General features: G+C 51.1%; 1 protein-coding gene across 4 annotated transcripts in view; it reads right to left on the reverse strand.

Moving 5' to 3' along the window:
- Nucleotides 1-16854, reverse strand: part of LOC146005654 (alanine aminotransferase 2-like) — a 70331-nt gene that overhangs the window by 13115 nt on the left and 40362 nt on the right. For all 4 annotated transcript variants that reach the window (XM_083145054.1, XM_083145053.1, XM_083145055.1 and 1 more), the window contains 4 exons: nt 13685-13774; nt 10416-10524; nt 9385-9518; nt 2390-2633 (listed from right to left, as the gene is read on the reverse strand). In XM_083145054.1, coding sequence (XP_083001180.1) covers nt 2390-2633; nt 9385-9518; nt 10416-10524; nt 13685-13774 — 577 coding nt within the window. The remainder of the gene's footprint in view (nt 1-2389; nt 2634-9384; nt 9519-10415; nt 10525-13684; nt 13775-16854) is intronic.

A 16854-nucleotide genomic window follows, 5' to 3' on the forward strand; every position in this document is an offset into this window, starting at 1 on the left:
TGCCCCAGGTGGAGCAGTGCCTGGAAGAGCTGAGGGAGCAGAATCCCAAGGGGGAAGCAGTGTCCCAGGGGGACCAGTGCTTGGAAGAGCTGAGGGAGCAGAGTCCCACGGGGAAAGCGGTGTCCCAGGGTGAGCAGTGCCTGGAAGAGCTGAGGGAGCAGATTCCCTGAGGGGTGAAGCTTCCCAAGGAGAGTATTACCTGGAACAGCTGAGGGCAGTGTACCAGAGTGGAAGGACTGTCCCAGGGGGAACAGTGCCTGGAAGAGTTGAGAGAGTAGTGTCACGGAGGGAAATGAGAGTCCCACAAGGAGCAGTACGTGGAAGAGTAGAGGGAGTAGGGTTCCAAAATGGAAGAGTTGTCCCAGGGGGAGCAGGGCCTGGAAGAGTAGAGGGAGCAGAGTTCCACAGGGGATGGAGTGTACCAGATGGAGCAGGGCGTGGAAGAGTGGAGGGAGCAGAGTCCCAAGGGGGAAGTGGTGTCCCAGGGGGACAGTGCCTGGAAGAGGTGAGGGAGCAGAGTCCCAGAGGGGTGAAGCTTCCCAGGGAGAGCATTACCTGGAACAGCGGAGGGCAGTGTACCAGAGTGGAAGGACCATCCCAGGAGGAGCAGTGCCTGGAAGAGCTGAGGGAGCAGAGTCCCACGGGGGCAGCGGTGTCCCAGGGGGAGCAGTGCCTGGAAGAGCTGAGGGAGCAGAGTCCCAGAGGGATGAAGTTTCCTAAGGGGAGCATTACCTGGATCAGCTGAGGGCAGTGTACCAGAGTGGAAGGGGGGAACAGTGCCTGGAAGAGTCGAGATTGTTGTGTCACAGAGGGGAATGAGAGTCCCACAGGGAGCAGTGCCTGGAAGAGCAGAGGGAGTAGGGTTCCAGAGGGGAAGAGGTGTCCCCTGGGGAGCAGTGCCTGGAAGACTGGAGGGAGCAGAGTCCCACAGGGGATGGATTGCCCCAGATGGAGCAGGGCATGGAAGAGTGGAAGGAGCAGAGTCCCAAGGGGGAAGTGGTGTCCCAGGGGGAGCAGTGCTTGGAAGAGGTGAGGGAGCTGAGTCCCACGGGGAAAGCAGTGTCCCAGGGAGAGCAGTGCCTGGAAGAACTGAGGGAGGAGAGTCCAAGAGGGGTAAGCTTCCCAAGGAGAGCATTGCCTGGAACAGCGGAGGGCAGTGTACCAGAGTGGAAGGACCGTCCCAGGGGGAACAGTGCCTGGAAGAGTGGAGAGAGTAGTGTCACGGAGGGGAATGAGAGCCCCAGAGGGTGCAGTGCCTGGAAGAGTGGAGGGAGCAGATTCCTAAGGGGGAAGTGGTGTCCCAGGGGGAGCAGTGCCTGGAAGAGCTGAGGGAGTATTGTTCCAGAGGGGAAGAGGTGTCCCAGGGGGAGCAGAGGACCACGTGGGAAGGAGTGTCCAAGTTGGAACAGTGCCTGGAAGATCGGAGAGAGCAGAGTCCCAAGGGGGAAGCTGTGTCCCAGGGGGAGCAGTGCCTGGAAGAGCTGAGGGAGCAGAGTCCCACAGGGGAAGGAGTTTCCCAGATGTAGCAGTGCCTGGAAGAGCTGAGGGAGTAGGGTTACAAATGGGAAGAGGTGTCCCAGGGGGACAAATTGCCTGGAAGAACGGAGGGAGCAGAGTCCCAAGGGGGAAGTGGTGTCCCAGGGGGAGCAGTGCTTGGAAGAGCTGAGGGAGCAGAGTTCCATGGGGGAAGGAACGTCCCAGGTAGAGCAGTTCCTGGAAGAGCGGAGGGAGCAGTGTCCAAAGGGTGAAGGAGTGTCCCAGATGGAGCAGAGCCTAGAAGAGCTGAGGGAGTAGGATCCCACGGGTGATGGAGTGTCCAAGGTGGAGCAGTGCCTGGAAGAGCGGAGGAATCAGGGTCCTAAGCGGGAAGTTGTATCCCAGGGGATGCAGTGCCTGGAAGAGCTGAGGGAGCAGAGTCCCACAGGGGAAGGAGTGTTCCAGGTGGAGCAGTGCCTGGAAGAGCTGAGGAAGTAGGGTTCCAGAGGGGAAGAGGTGTCCCAGGGGGAGCAATGCCTGGAAGAGTCAAGAGAGTAGTGTCACAGAGGGGAACGAGAGTCCCACAGCGAGCAGTGCCTGGAAGAATGGAGGGAGTCGGGCTCCTGAGTCGAAGAGGTGTCCCATGGGGAGCAGTGCCTGGAAGAGCGGGGAGCAGAGTCCCATGGTGGATGGAGTGTCCCAGATGGCGCTGTGCCTGGAAGAGTGGATGGAGCAGAGTCCCAAGGAGGAAGCAGTGTCCCAGGTGGAACAGTGCCTGGAAGAGCTGAGGGAGTAGGGTTCCAGAGGGGAAGAGGTGTCCATAGGCAGAGACACACCAGCATACAGGGTGACAGTAAATAGAGGGCACGAGAAAGAGGCACACCAGCATACAGGCCATTCAAGAAAGGGTTACCTGTAGGGTTTCCAGGGTTGATGATGCACAGGACCTTGGGGTTGCAGTGTGTCCGGGCCTCCTCCAGCGCTCTCCTCAGTGACTTGATATCCAGCGCCCAGCAGTTCTCCTCATCCAGATAGTAATTCACCTGCACAGCACCCAGCTCAGCCAGAGCCGCAGAGTACAGGGGGTACTGCGGGATGGGGATAAGGACCCCAGTGCGTGAGTTTCCCTGGCCAGAAACTAGAAGCTTCAGCATGGTCTGTGGGTGAAAAAGTACATAGCGTGTGAGGGAGAGACAGCGGAGACCCAGTATGTGGTGATAAATAGCGTGTGAGGGGGGAGACAGAGGAGACCCGGTATGTGGTGAGACATAGCATGTGACGGGGAGACATCGGAGACCCGGTATGTGGTGATACATAGCGTGTGATGAGGAGACAGCAGAGACCCGGTATGTGGTGATACATAGCGTGTGAGGGAGAGACAGCGGAGACCCGGTATGTGGTGATACATAGCTTGTGAGGGAGAGACAGCGGAGACCCAGTATGTGGTGATACATAGCATGTGAGGGGAGACATTGGAGACCTGGAATGTGGTGATACATAGCGTGTGATGGGGAGACAGCGGAGAACCGGTATGTGTTGATACATAGCGTGTGAGGGGGAGACAGCAGAGACCCGGTATGTGGTAATACATAGCGTGTGAGAGAGAGACAGCGGAGACCCGGTATGTGGTGATACATAGCGAGTGAGGGGGAGACAGCGGAGACCCGGTATGTGGTGATACATAGCGTGTGAGGGGAGACATTGGAGACCTGGTATGTGGTGATACATAGCGTGTGAGGGGGACACAGCATAGCCCCGGTATGTGGTGATACATAGCGTGTAATGGGGAGACAGCAGAGACCCGGTATGTGGTGATACATAGCGTGTGAGGGGGAGACAGCGGAGACCCGGTATGTGGTGATACATAGCGTGTGATGGAGAGACAGCGGAGACCCGGTATGTGGTGATACATAGCGTGTGATGGGAGACAGGGGAGACCCGGTATGTGGTGATACATAGCGTGTGAGGGGGAGACAGCGCAGACCTGGTATGTGGTGATACATAGCGTGTGATGGGAGACAGGGGAGACCCGGTATGTGGTGATACATAGCGTGTGAGGGGGAGACAGCGCAGACCCGGTATATGGTGATACATAGCATGTGAGGGGGAGACAGCGGAGACCCGGTATGTGGTGATACATAGCGTGTGAGGGAGAGACAGCGGAGACCCGGTATGTGGTGATACATAGCGTGTGAGGGGGAGACAGCGTAGACCCGGTATGTGGTGATACATAGCGTGTGAGGGGGAGACAGCGGAGACCCGGTATGTGGTGATACATAGCGTGTGAGGGGGAGACAGCGGAGACCTGGTATGTGGTGATACATAGCGTGTGAGGGGGAGACAGCGGAGACCCGGTATGTGGTGATACATATCGTGTGATGGGGAGACAGCGGAGACCCGGTATGTGGTGATACATAGCGTGTGAGGGGGAGACAGCGTAGACCCGGTATGTGGTGATACATAGCGTGTGAGGGGGAGACAGCGGAGACCCGGTATGTGGTGATACATAGCGTGTGAGGGGGAGACAGCAGAGACCCGGTATGTGGTGATACATAGCGTGTGAGGGGGAGACAGCGGAGACCCGGTATGTTGTGATACATAGCGCGTGAGAGGGAGACAGCGGAGACCCAGTATGTGGTGATACATAGCGTGTGAGGGAGAGACAGCGGAGGCCCGGTATGTGGTGATACATAGCGTGTGACGGGGAGACATCGGAGACCCGGTATGTGGTGATATTTAGCGTGTGAGGGGGAGACAGCGGAGACCCGGTATGTGGTGATACATAGCATGTGATGGGGAGACAGCGGAGACCCGGTATGTGGTGATACATAGCGTGTGACGGGGAGACATCGGAGACCCGGTATGTGGTGATATTTAGCGTGTGAGGGAGAGACAGCGGAGACCCGGTATGTGGTGATACATAGCATGTGAGGGGGAGACAGCGGAGACCCGGTATGTGGTGATACTTAGCGTGTCAGGGGGAGACAGCGGAGACCCGGTATGTGGTGATACATAGCATGTGATGGGGAGACAGCGGAGACCCGGTATGTGGTGATACTGTACATAGCGTGTGAGGGGAGACAGCGGAGACCCGCTATGTGGTGATACATAGCGTGTCAGGGGGAGACAGCGGAGACCTGGTATATGGTGTTACATAGCGTGTGAGGGGGAGACAGCGGAGACCCGGTATATGGTGTTACATAGCGTGTGAGGGGGAGACAGCGGAGACCCGGTATATGGTGTTACATAGCGTGTGAGGGGGAGACAGCGGAGACCTGGTATGTGGTGATACATAGCGTGTGAGGGGGAGACAGCGGAGACCCGGTATATGGTGTTACATAGCGTGTGAGGGGAGACAGCGGAGACCCGGTATGTGGTGATACATAGCATGTGAGGGGGAGACAGCGGAGACCCGGTATGTGGTGATACATAGCATGTGAGGGGGAGACAGCGGAGACCCGGTATGTGGTGATACATAACGTGTGAGGGAGAGACAGCGTAGACCCGGTATGTGGTGATACATAGCGTGTGAGGGGGAGACAGCGGAGACCCGGTATGTGGTGATACATAGCGTGTGAGGGGGAGACAGCGGAGACCCGGTATGTGGTGATACATAGCGTGTGAGGGGGAGACAGCGGAGACCCGGTATGTGGTGATACATAGCGTGTGAGGGGGAGACAGCGGAGACCCGGTATGTGGTGATACATAGCGTGTGAGGGGGAGACAGCGTAGACCCGGTATGTGGTGATACATAGCGTGTGAGGGGGAGACAGCGGAGACCCGGTATGTGGTGATACATAGCGTGTGAGAGGGAGACAGCGGAGACCTGGTATGTGGTGATACATAGCGTGTGAGGGGGAGACAGCGGAGACCCGGTATGTGGTGATACATAGCGTGTGAGGGGGAGACAGCGGAGACCCGGTATGTGGTGATACATAGCGTGTGATGGGGAGACAGCGGAGACCCGGTATGTGGTGATACATAGCGTGTGATGGGGAGACAGCGGAGACCCGGTATGTGGTGATACATAGCGTGTGAGAGGGAGACAGCGGAGACCCGGTATGTGGTGATACATAGCGTGTGAGGGGGAGACAGCGGAGACCCGGTATGTGGTGATACATAGCGTGTGAGGGGGAGACAGCGGAGACCCGGTATGTGGTGATACATAGCGTGTGAGGGGGACACAGCGGAGACCCGGTATGTGGTGATACATAGCGTGTGATGGGAGACAGCGGAGACCCGGTATGTGGTGATACATAGCGTGTGAGGGGGAGACAGCGGAGACCCGGTATGTGGTGATACATAGCATGTGAGGGGGAGACAGCGGAGACCCGGTATGTGGTGATACATAGCGAGTGAGGGGGAGACAGCAGAGACCCGGTATGTGGTGATACATAGCGTGTGAGGGGGAGACAGCGGAGACCCGGTATGTGGTGATACATAGCGTGTGAGGGAGAGACAGCGGAGACCCGGTATGTGGTGATACATAGCGTGTGAGGGAGAGACAGCGGAGACCCGGTATGTGGTGATACATAGCGTGTGATGGGGAGACAGCGGAGACCCGGTATGTGGTGATACATAGCGTGTGAGGGGGAGACAGCGGAGACCCGGTATGTGGTGATACATAGCGAGTGATGGGGAGACAGCGGAGACCCGGTATGTGGTGATACATAGCGTGTGAGGGGGAGACAGCGGAGACCCGGTATGTGGTGATACATAGCGTGTGAGGGGGAGACAGCGGAGACCCGGTATGTGGTGATACATAGCGTGTGATGGGGAGACAGCGGAGACCCGGTATGTGGTGATACATAGCGTGTGAGGGGGAGACAGCGGAGACCCGGTATGTGGTGATACATAGCGTGTGAGGGGGAGACAGCGGAGACCCGGTATGTGGTGATACATAGCGAGTGAGGGGGAGACAGCAGAGACCCGGTATGTGGTGATACATAGCATGTGATGGGGAGACCGCGGAGACCCGGTATTTGGTGATACATAGCGTGTGAGGGGGAGACAGCGGAGACCTGGTATGTGGTGATACATAGCGTGTGAGGGGGAGACATTGGAGACCCGGTTTATGGTGATACATAGCGTGTGAGGGGGAGACATTGGAGACCCGGGATGTGATGATACATAGCGTGTGAGGGGAGGACACCGGAGACCCGGTATGTGGTGATACATAGCGTGTGAGAGGAGGACACCGGAGGCCCGGTATGTGGAACAGATACCATCAGTGGGTGATGGGGTCATGTACACAATTGGTTCCTTTATTTTCCCTAAAATGGGTGGACGTCAATAAGGCTGTTCCATGGACTGGCAATCAGATTATTAATTTTTACATTTATTCTATTTTATTCTTTACACACCTAACTGTATATTATTTAAGCACACTTGAACCTCTTCCTGACTTTCCCTCCACAGCCTGATCTGGGCACGGCCATCTTGCAGGTGTCATCTGAGCCTTTCTAGCCAATCCTGACCAGCATGCCTCCAGCATAGTTGTTCAGCCAATCCCTTTCCACCTGTGGGGATAAGTATACTGGGAGCTCTGAGGCAAATTGTCAGTGCTTCAGTTGTCTTCACTGCAGGTGGACGTGTGCTGCTGCTCTCCAGGATTCCAGCTCCTGTGCTAAGCCATTCATCTTAAAGAGACCAGCGTCTATTATCTTCTATGGTGACGACTTCTTATGCTTCATCATTTATTCAACGATTGTCCATCTGACATTGAATCTTCAGCTTCACTATCGATTGTCCATCTGAGATCGAATCTTCTGTTTCACCATCGATTGTCTGTCTGATTGTCACAGTGTATTCAACTAGTATCCACCAGGGCTCCACACCTTTGTACCAGTGCCCCTTCCTGGGGCATTATGCAGGACTTTTCCTTTCAGTTAAGTCTTACATCTCCTCCACCTCTGAGTTTTGATTTATATATTAATGACTGTCCTTTATTGATTGCCTGTGTGTAAATTCTATTCATACAGTAGGTATCATTACGAACTGCCATTTTCACCAACTTAAGTGCCTCAATAAAGGCTTTGTTTTATTCCTACCTCGTTGTCCTGGTCACGCCTTCTGCATTTCATTAAGTCTCTGTGTGTGTCTCAGAATCCTCTAAGGGCTCCTTGGTTTTTGTATACACCTAGCCCTACATCTGAGGCTTCCCATGGTCTCAGGTGTGACGGGACTTACTCAGCTACTGTGATAGAAACAGGCTGACCGGGCTCAGAGGTGGTGTCACAGATCCTCCCTGATAACACCTGTGCCCACCTGCATTCTCCTGGACACTGATATCTGTTCCTGTCTGGCGCAAGCATACGTCCTACGACATGTAGCAGTGGTTCTTATTGGCAGAGTTGTGCTCTGTGGTACTAATCACATATATGTCACATGGGATGTGTGGTAGGATGCACTGGTGAGGTATGGCACGGCACGGGTAGGCTGATCTAGCGGTGATGCCTGTGTGGTGTGTGGTAGGATGCACTGGTGAGGTATGGCACGGCACGGGTAGGCTGATCTAGCGGTGATGCCTGTGTGGTGTGTGGCAGGATGCACTGGTGAGGTGTGACACGGCACGGGTAGGCTGATCTAGCGGTGATGCCTGTGTGGTGTGTGGTAGGATGCACTGGTGAGGTATGGCACGGCACGGGTAGGCTGATCTAGCGGTGATGCCTGTGTGGTGTGTGGCAGGATGCACTGGTGAGGTGTGACACGGCACGGGTAGGCTGATCTAGCGGTGATGCCTGTGTGGTGTGTGGCAGGATGCACTGGTGAGGTGTGGCACGGCACGCGTAGGCTGATCTAGCTGTGATGCCTGTGTGGTGTGTGGCAGGATGCACTGGTGAGGTGTGACACGGCACGGGTAGGCTGATCTAGCGGTGATGCCTGTGTGGTGTGTGGCAGGATACACTGGTGAGGTGTGACACAGCACGGGTAGGCTGATCTAGCTGTGATGCCTGTGTGGTGTGTGGCAGGATACACTGGTGAGGTGTGGCACAGCACGGGTAGGCTGTTCTTGCTGTGATGCCTGTGTGGTGTGTGGCAGGATACACTGGTGAGGTGTGACACAGCACGGGTAGGCTGATCTAGCTGTGATGCCTGTGTGGTGTGTGGTAGGATGCACTGGTGAGGTGTGACACAGCACGGGTAGGCTGATCTAGCTGTGATGCCTGTGTGGTGTGTGGCAGGATACACTGGTGAGGTGTGGCACAGCACGGGTAGGCTGTTCTTGCTGTGATGCCTGTGTGGTGTGTGGCAGGATACACTGGTGAGGTGTGACACAGCACGGGTAGGCTGATCTAGCTGTGATGCCTGTGTGGTGTGTGGCAGGATACACTGGTGAGGTGTGGCACAGCACGGGTAGGCTGTTCTTGCTGTGATGCCTGTGTGGTGTGTGGCAGGATACACTGGTGAGGTGTGACACAGCACGGGTAGGCTGATCTAGCTGTGATGCCTGTGTGGTGTGTGGTAGGATACACTGGTGAGGTGTGACACAGCACGGGTAGGCTGATCTAGCTGTGATGCCTGTGTGGTGTGTGGCAGGATACACTGGTGAGGTGTGGCACAGCACGGGTAGGCTGTTCTTGCTGTGATGCCTGTGTGGTGTGTGGCAGGATACACTGGTGAGGTGTGGCACAGCACGGGTAGGCTGATCTTGCTGTGATGCCTGTGTGGTGTGTGGCAGGATGCACTGGTGAGGTGTGGCACGGCACGGGTAGGCTGATCTAGCAGGGCACATTTTGAATTTTATAGGTTGCAGAGCTTCTAAAACAGTCTATTGTGAAGGAGTTGGAACCTGGGGAGATATCGGGATACAGCAGCTCAGCAATGTGATAAGAGTATATGGTGGACAGGCCTAGTCCGTGTATACAGCGGCAGATGGATACAGAGGGTTACAAGATTATCACTTACAAAGATAGAGTCAGTGGCACCGGTGGAGAGATATATATTGTCCGCACTGGAAGGAATCCCGCCATCTCTCCGCTCTATGTACTTCGCTACGTCCTGGCGGATCACCTCTATACCCTGACTGGCGCTGTAAGACCCTGTAGTGGGCACAGAGAGGTTATTGCTCCAGTACACACATACCACATACCAAGCCATCCCAACATGTATGTAGTCTGCACAGCATTAGCGTGTAAGCTGTATGGAATCCAGGTATGGGACCTGTACATTACTAATATAGAATATACTATAATAACAGTACAGACAGGACACAGCAGGCAGCTTTCAGTATTTGTGCATGTATTTAATCTCATACAAGCCACAAATCCACTTTACACCAAATAAAGCTTCATATAGACAATCAAAGCAACATATTTATCCATGCAGTACTCCTCGCAATCCATGCCTCATGGCACTGGCAGTCCAATTCCCTGGCACTGCAATACTTAGGCCTAGTAGCTGGCCCCTACCAGGCATCAGTGCCCTGAGCAGCAAACATAGTAAGGTTTTTCTCCCTTCAACTGCAATTAACCCACTTCCCACAGGTGGCTGTGCAGGTCTGAAAACCTGGACCGGAGCCGTATGCATGAGAGCCCACCCGTCTCCTCCCCAAGCACACCTGAGAGACCCATTCTCTGAGGCTGGACGGCTCCTTAACCCTTTACTGGGCAGTTGTGACCAAATAAATCTAGCACACTCTCTGCTGGAACTGACCCTGTTTCACCACACTATGGCCTGGATTCACTAAAACAATATTAAAGGTCTATTGCAGAGTGCCATTGGATTACCAAAATACTATCGACCAAACGCCATGGATGGACTTTTTCACTGATGCTGTATAAATCTAAAGTTCATCCTTGGTGTTTGGTCCATCGAATTGTGGTTATCTGATTGCACTCTGCAATAGTCTTAAGCCATTCAGCCACATACAAGGCCCATTGAAGCCCTTTTTATCAGTGACCCTATCAAAATCCCCTAATATTGAATAATGGACTCACCGATGCTCTTGCCCCCACATGCCTGTAGGATTCGTATTGCCCTCTGCTTCACATCATCTGGGAACTTGTTGTCATTTAGAAGCTCCGGGTACAAACATACGGCGGTGACCTGGGGAACACAATCAGTGCTGAGGCCAGTGGCGTAACTTCATCATACTTGCCCAGAGGCAAGATAGATGTTGATGCCCGCCAACAATGCCAATCTGTCAGATTCATAAAATACACTTGTGGGTGACTGGGGGATAGAGTGTGACTGGGGGGGGGGCAGCTGTGACGGAGATAGCGGGTGTCTTTCGGGGGGGACAGCTGTGACAGGGAGATAGGTGATTGGGGGGACAGTTTGACAGGGAGAAAGCGGGTGACTGGGTGGGCTGGTGTAACATGGAGCTAGCGGGTGACTGGGGGACATGTGTGACAGGAAGAGGCACTATCACATTGGCATCCCTTGAATCCATGCCCCTTTTAATGCATGCCAGTGCCCGGTTTGCTTTTGCTGCTGCACTTGAGCAGTGTGCACTGTTACCCAATTTATCATCTATGATGACCCCCAAGTCCTTCTCTACAGCAGAATTCCCTATAACTCCATTTATCCTATAAGTAGCTTGTTCTCTTTTGTCCCCACTATGCATTATTTTACATTTATCAATATTAAACTGCCTTTTCCACCTTTACGTCCACCTTTTCAGTTTAATTAATTCACTTTGTAGTGTATCCACATCCTCTCCTGAGTTAACTCCTTACTCAATTTCCTGTCGTCTGCAAATATTGCAATTTTATTCACTATGTCATTACCTATAGCATTAATGAATATATTAAACAACATGAGTCCCAATTTTATCCCTTGCGCGACTCCAGCTGGAATGTATGCCTTTTATCTCCTAACCCTAAATTACCTAGTTTCATTAATAACCTTTTAAGAGGCACTGTGTCAAAAGCTTTAGCGAAATCAAGAAGTATTACATCAACAGAATTCCCTAAGTCCAGCCCCCTACTGACTTCCTCATTGAAGTGAATTAAATGAGTCTGACATGATCTATTTTTGATGAACCCATGCTGAGTCTTTCCCCACAATGTATGTAAGGCTGACCGTTGTATAATTTTCAGGGTTAGTTTTGCTCCCTTTCTTCCATATTGGTACTACGTTAGCTATGCGCCAGTCCCTTGGTACATCCCCTAGTTTATTGATTTCTTGAATATTAGATACAATGGTAGTGCTATGACAGAACTCAATTATTTTTAGTATCCCAGGGTTTAATTCTTCCGGGCCAGGAGATTTTTTATGATTTAGGTTCTGTAATCTATTTTTGACGATTTCCAGTACTTCCTCCTCTTTGCGGCCACAGCTTGCGCTACGGAACATACATAGCGTGACCCACACCACCCTGTGTCCACGCCACTATCTTTCACCTATAGTAAAGTTGTGGCAAGCGAAACGAGCCTGTGAGGGGACGAAGATGCTACTTTCAAAGCGGCTAACATAACTTGCGTTAGCTGTGGCCGCTAAGATGAGAAAGGAACCTATTTCCTCACTCAAACCTACAGTTTGGGAGCAATCAAGAGCCGAGCATTTAATCTGTGGGAGATCTTCTGAAGATTCTTCCCTTGTAAATACCGAAGCAAAAAATTCATTGAATAATTCCGCTTTCTCATTTCCTTCTATTAGCAGGGTACCCTGCTTATTTTTTAGTGGTTCTCGTTTATATATAACTGTAGAATTTTTTGGGATTAGATTTGCTATCTGCGGCTATTTTACGTTCAGTCTCTAATTTAGCCATCTTGAGTGATTGTATTTTTACATTTCTTATTACATCCTTTATATGCGGCACATGATTCGGGTGTCCCATCTTGTTTAAACGTTTTGCATGCCCATTTTTTTAGCTATTTCACATTTGACTTTGCTGTTAAGCCACATCGGTTTCCTTGTGACATTTGTTCTTTTATTCACCCTAGGAATACATTTATCAGTGCCCTCCAGCAGTATTTTTTTTTTAAAATTGGCCACCGTTCAGTAGTATCCATACCTCTAAATAATTCCTTCCAGTTTATATACTTTAAGGACTCCTCAGACTTACCAACGTTTGCTTTTATGAAATTCAAGGACCTAGTTTCTCAAATATAAATATCTTTGATACATTTTTAATAAAATGTGTTCACTATTATCCAATGTCTCTCCTATGGTTTTGTTTGTAAGAATGCCCCCATTGTTGCTTATCACGAGATCCAGGATATTGTTATTTCCGTTAGGACTTTCAATAAATTGATACATTTGTACACATTTATATAAAACAAAGGCTGCTCCTCCGAACCAGCGCACTTGTCCCAGACAGCAGGGGGATGAAGAACTGTGTGCTGTTCGGCGCTACTCGCTCCCTAGCTGCCAGATGCTCTCCACATCTGTCACAGCGCTGATGAACACCTGTATGAATTCAGGAGGCGCTGGCAGGTGGGATGCAGGACCTGCTAGCAGGTGAGTGGACAGTGGGATCAGTGGGTAGAGGGAGGCGCTGACAGGCAAGTGGGATGCAGGACCTGCTAGCAGGTGGGTGGACAGTGGGATCAGTGGGTAGAGGGAGGCGCTGACAGGCAAGTGGGATGCAGGACCTGCTAGCAGGTGATTGGACAGATTTAAGCACTGGCAAGCAGGTGGAATGAAGAACCCCCTAGCAGGTGGGTGAGCAGAGGGAGGTGCTAGCAGGTGGGTGGGCAGAGATAGGCACTGGCAAGCAGGTGGGATGCAGAACCCGCTAGCAGGTGGGTGGGCAGTGGGATGGGTGGGCAGAGGGAGGTGCTAGCAGTTGGGTGGGAAACAGAGCAGGTGGCTTGTCAGAAGAAGGTGCTAGCAGGTGGATGGCCAGAGGGATGTGTTGGGCAGAGGGAGGAGCTGACAGGCAGAGGGAGGAGCTGACAGGCAGGCGGCTGTGACATTCAGCAAAATCAACACTGAAACTGATCAATGCCCTGGCTCCACTGTCAAGGCTAGGGGCCCCGCGGTGGGAGCCTCCATTGTTTCTGGAAGTTCTACCCCTGGCTGCGGGTATCAGTAGTGCAGTCCCAGATGTAAGGGCTATGGGGATACAGAATGGAGGATCACAGAGCGCTATATATATAGGGGGGTCCAATGTCCTCCACCGCTGTCTAGCTGACTAATGACGATGGAATGATTGATTGTCTCTCCACCACTAGATCAGTAGGAAAGACAATGTACTGTACCCTTAATAAGGAATAAGAAAGCCTGCCCCCGGTGGGTATTGTGTGTACTGCAGACTCACCTGTCTCAGGAAGGTGATTGGCTTCTGACCCATGGCGTGCGCATCTCCAATATTAGCTTTAATGACCTCTGTAAACGGTTTCTTTACACCCTGAAATCCAGGATAACAGTCATTAATGTGGGCAGTGGTATATTATACAGTCCCCCAATATCCCAGCAGTTATATTATACTGTCCCCCAATATCCCAGGTGTTATATTATACATTATACAGCTGCCGCCTCCCCCAATATCCCAGGTGTCATATTATATATTATACAGCTGCCTCCTCCCCCAATATCCCAGGTGTTATATTATACAATCCCCCAATATCCCAGGTGTTATATTATACAGCTGGAGCCTCCCCCAATATCCCAGGTGTTACATTATACATTATACAGCTGCCGCCCCCCCCCAATATCCCAGGTGTTATATTATACATTATACAGCTGCTGCCTCCCCCAATATCCCAGGTGTTATATTGTACATTATACAGCTGCCGCCTCCCCCAATATCCCAGGTGTTATATTATACATTATACAGCTGCCGCCTCCCCCAATATCCCAGGTGTTATATTATACATTATACAGCTGCCACCTCCCCCAATATCCCAGCTGTTATATTATACATTATACAGCTGCCGCCTCCCCCAATATCCCAGGTGTTATATTATATTATACAGCTGCTGCCTCCCCCAATATCCCAGGTGTTATATTATACATTATACAGCTGCCGCCTCCCCCAATATCCCAGGTGTTATATTATACATTATACAGCTGCCGCCTCCCCCAATATCCCAGGTGTTATATTATACATTATACAGCTGCCGCCTCCCCCAATATCCCAGGTGTTATATTATACATTGTGACCGGATGTCTGCCCTTGCGCTCTGGCTACGCCCTTCGGGTCCACAGATGGCGGTTCCTGGTCTCACGGGATTCCCTGTTACCGTCAGTACCCGCCTGTTACTGACTCTGCCCACTATGCAGTGGGCAGGGATATCGCTGCCACCACCAGTGGCACCTGGGACCAACGTTACTTCCTCAGGCCCACATGCTGGCACCTGAGTACTACCTGCTGGAGTGTGTGCATCGACCCGCTGCTGACACAACCCCAACTGGCGTCGGTTGGTTCCCCACTGGTAGCGGACCAGACCTCTGCTTCGGTAGCTGGCAGAGCAGAACTCTGAGATGCTGGATACTGTACCCAGAACAGCCGGAGAATGGAATTATTGCAGTAATTCTGTTGGTCGCAAGATGAAAGCGGTCGTCTTGAGGCAAGAAAAATTTTATTTGCTCAAATAAAAGCCCTTAAAAGAGGCCTCTCCTATCGCTTGGAGGCACAGCATACAGATGATGTTACATCATTAAAGTCAGACAGAAGCCACACAACACATTTTAAATACATTATACACTTTATACAAGACACTTTATACAAGTCACAACCGACTGAGTGGGTGTGCGCGCACGCCTGTACCGTGAGCGCGTGCATCACAGTCGCAGTGCGTCCTATACGGGTGTGCGCATTTAAGGCCTCCTATACGTAATAACTGTGGCCTATGCACGGACGCAATAGCGGTTCAGGTCTTTTACTAATTATATTATCAATGTTGTGAATGAGTATGTTCAAGAAGGGAACTACTTATTGATAATATAATTTAGAATAATACAATCACAATTTGCCTAATTATATATTATTTTATTATATTATTCCAAAACAATTCAAACACCTTTTAAGATTTAATTCTAAATTTAAAGGGAATTAGTTCTACTGCAGTGTTCAGGGACAAAACTACCACCCAGGAAAGTGACTGCTTGTGTGAGTGGTTGAGTGAACTGAGTGACTGCCAGTCAAAGATTTGCCACCGATGGGAAAGAACTGAAGCCCAACCGACGGTACCCAGGGTAGAGCATCGGTTGGAGATAACCGAAGATTCGCCGCCGAAGGCATCGGTTATGAAAGTCCAGATCTGGTGGTTTCATGGCCAATTAAACTAAAACTGCAAAGGTGTTTGTTTTCCTTAAAAGTGTACAAAGTATATCAAGGCCGCTAAGGTTAACAGCGAATCATTATTGATTCGCATAACTTTAGCACAAGTATGCACTACTGTTGAGTACCAATTAACAGCTCAGCTATTAGATAGTTAAAGATTCACCACTGAAGGCATTAACTGGCTGAGGTGGGCTGGTGGGTCCTTCAGGGAGTGACAGAGAGTGTATTACCAGCTGTAAGGGGTAATCATTTAGTGGGGGACCGTAGATTCCCACCGGTCCCTTGACAGGAGAAGTAGCATTCTTTTGGGCAGGAGGGGCCATCTATAAGACCATAAGTATCCAGAGAGACATAACCCAGCCATGGGAAACAAAAATTCCCAAAAGGAGGCGGTTGCAGGCAAGGATCAGTTGGGAAATTTGCCCAAAGGATCTGCTGGATACATTATGGAAAGTAAGTATGGTGTATACTCAGTATATGAATGAATGGGTCAACATGACCAAAGAGAGTGAGATGAAATTTCTAAGTACATTAAAGAATCAAATTTACCAAATATCATCTAATAAGAAAAGATTGAAAGTAAATAATTATTTGAATTTGTGGCAAAAAGAGGGGCAGACCCAGAGGGAAAAGAAATGTTTGGGAAATGCAGGTACGGTTAACATTACAAATGCAACTGCACCCCCCCCCCCCTCCTTATGTTACCAAGGGGGCAATTACCATTAAAAGGGAACCACAGCCAAGTGTAAAAAGTAATAATAATGCCAACTTTTATCTGGTACTAACCTCTTTTTCAGGATCCGATAATGAAGAAGACGTGTTACTGGCGTTGGCCGTCTCCTACTCGATAAACATGAATGAGGGACAGGCTCATCCGAGCAAAAGTAGTGTGGAGTCCCAATCAGCTGAGATGGCGGACTTCAGTGACATGTCAGGAGGGGCAGGTAGGGTTGGTACAGTAAATAGCACAGAGACAACGAGCCCTTTGACAGTGATAGAAAGCCAGGAAATTGAAGGTACATAACCCACTTCGCACCCTTCATGTCCCTTATGGAAAGCCAGACAAAGATGGGGTGGTTCAAGTAAGGAAAGTGGGTATGCATTGTCCATGGATGAGGTCAGATTTAATGTCAATGATAAAAGATTTCCCTGACCCCAGGAAAAATCTAATGGCATGTCAGAAGTTCATCAAAGATTTGGAA

This window comes from Crinia signifera, chromosome 5 (genome assembly GCF_055691185.1).
Source record: "Crinia signifera chromosome 5, ASM5569118v1, whole genome shotgun sequence".
Classification (NCBI taxonomy): Eukaryota; Metazoa; Chordata; class Amphibia; order Anura; family Myobatrachidae; genus Crinia; species Crinia signifera.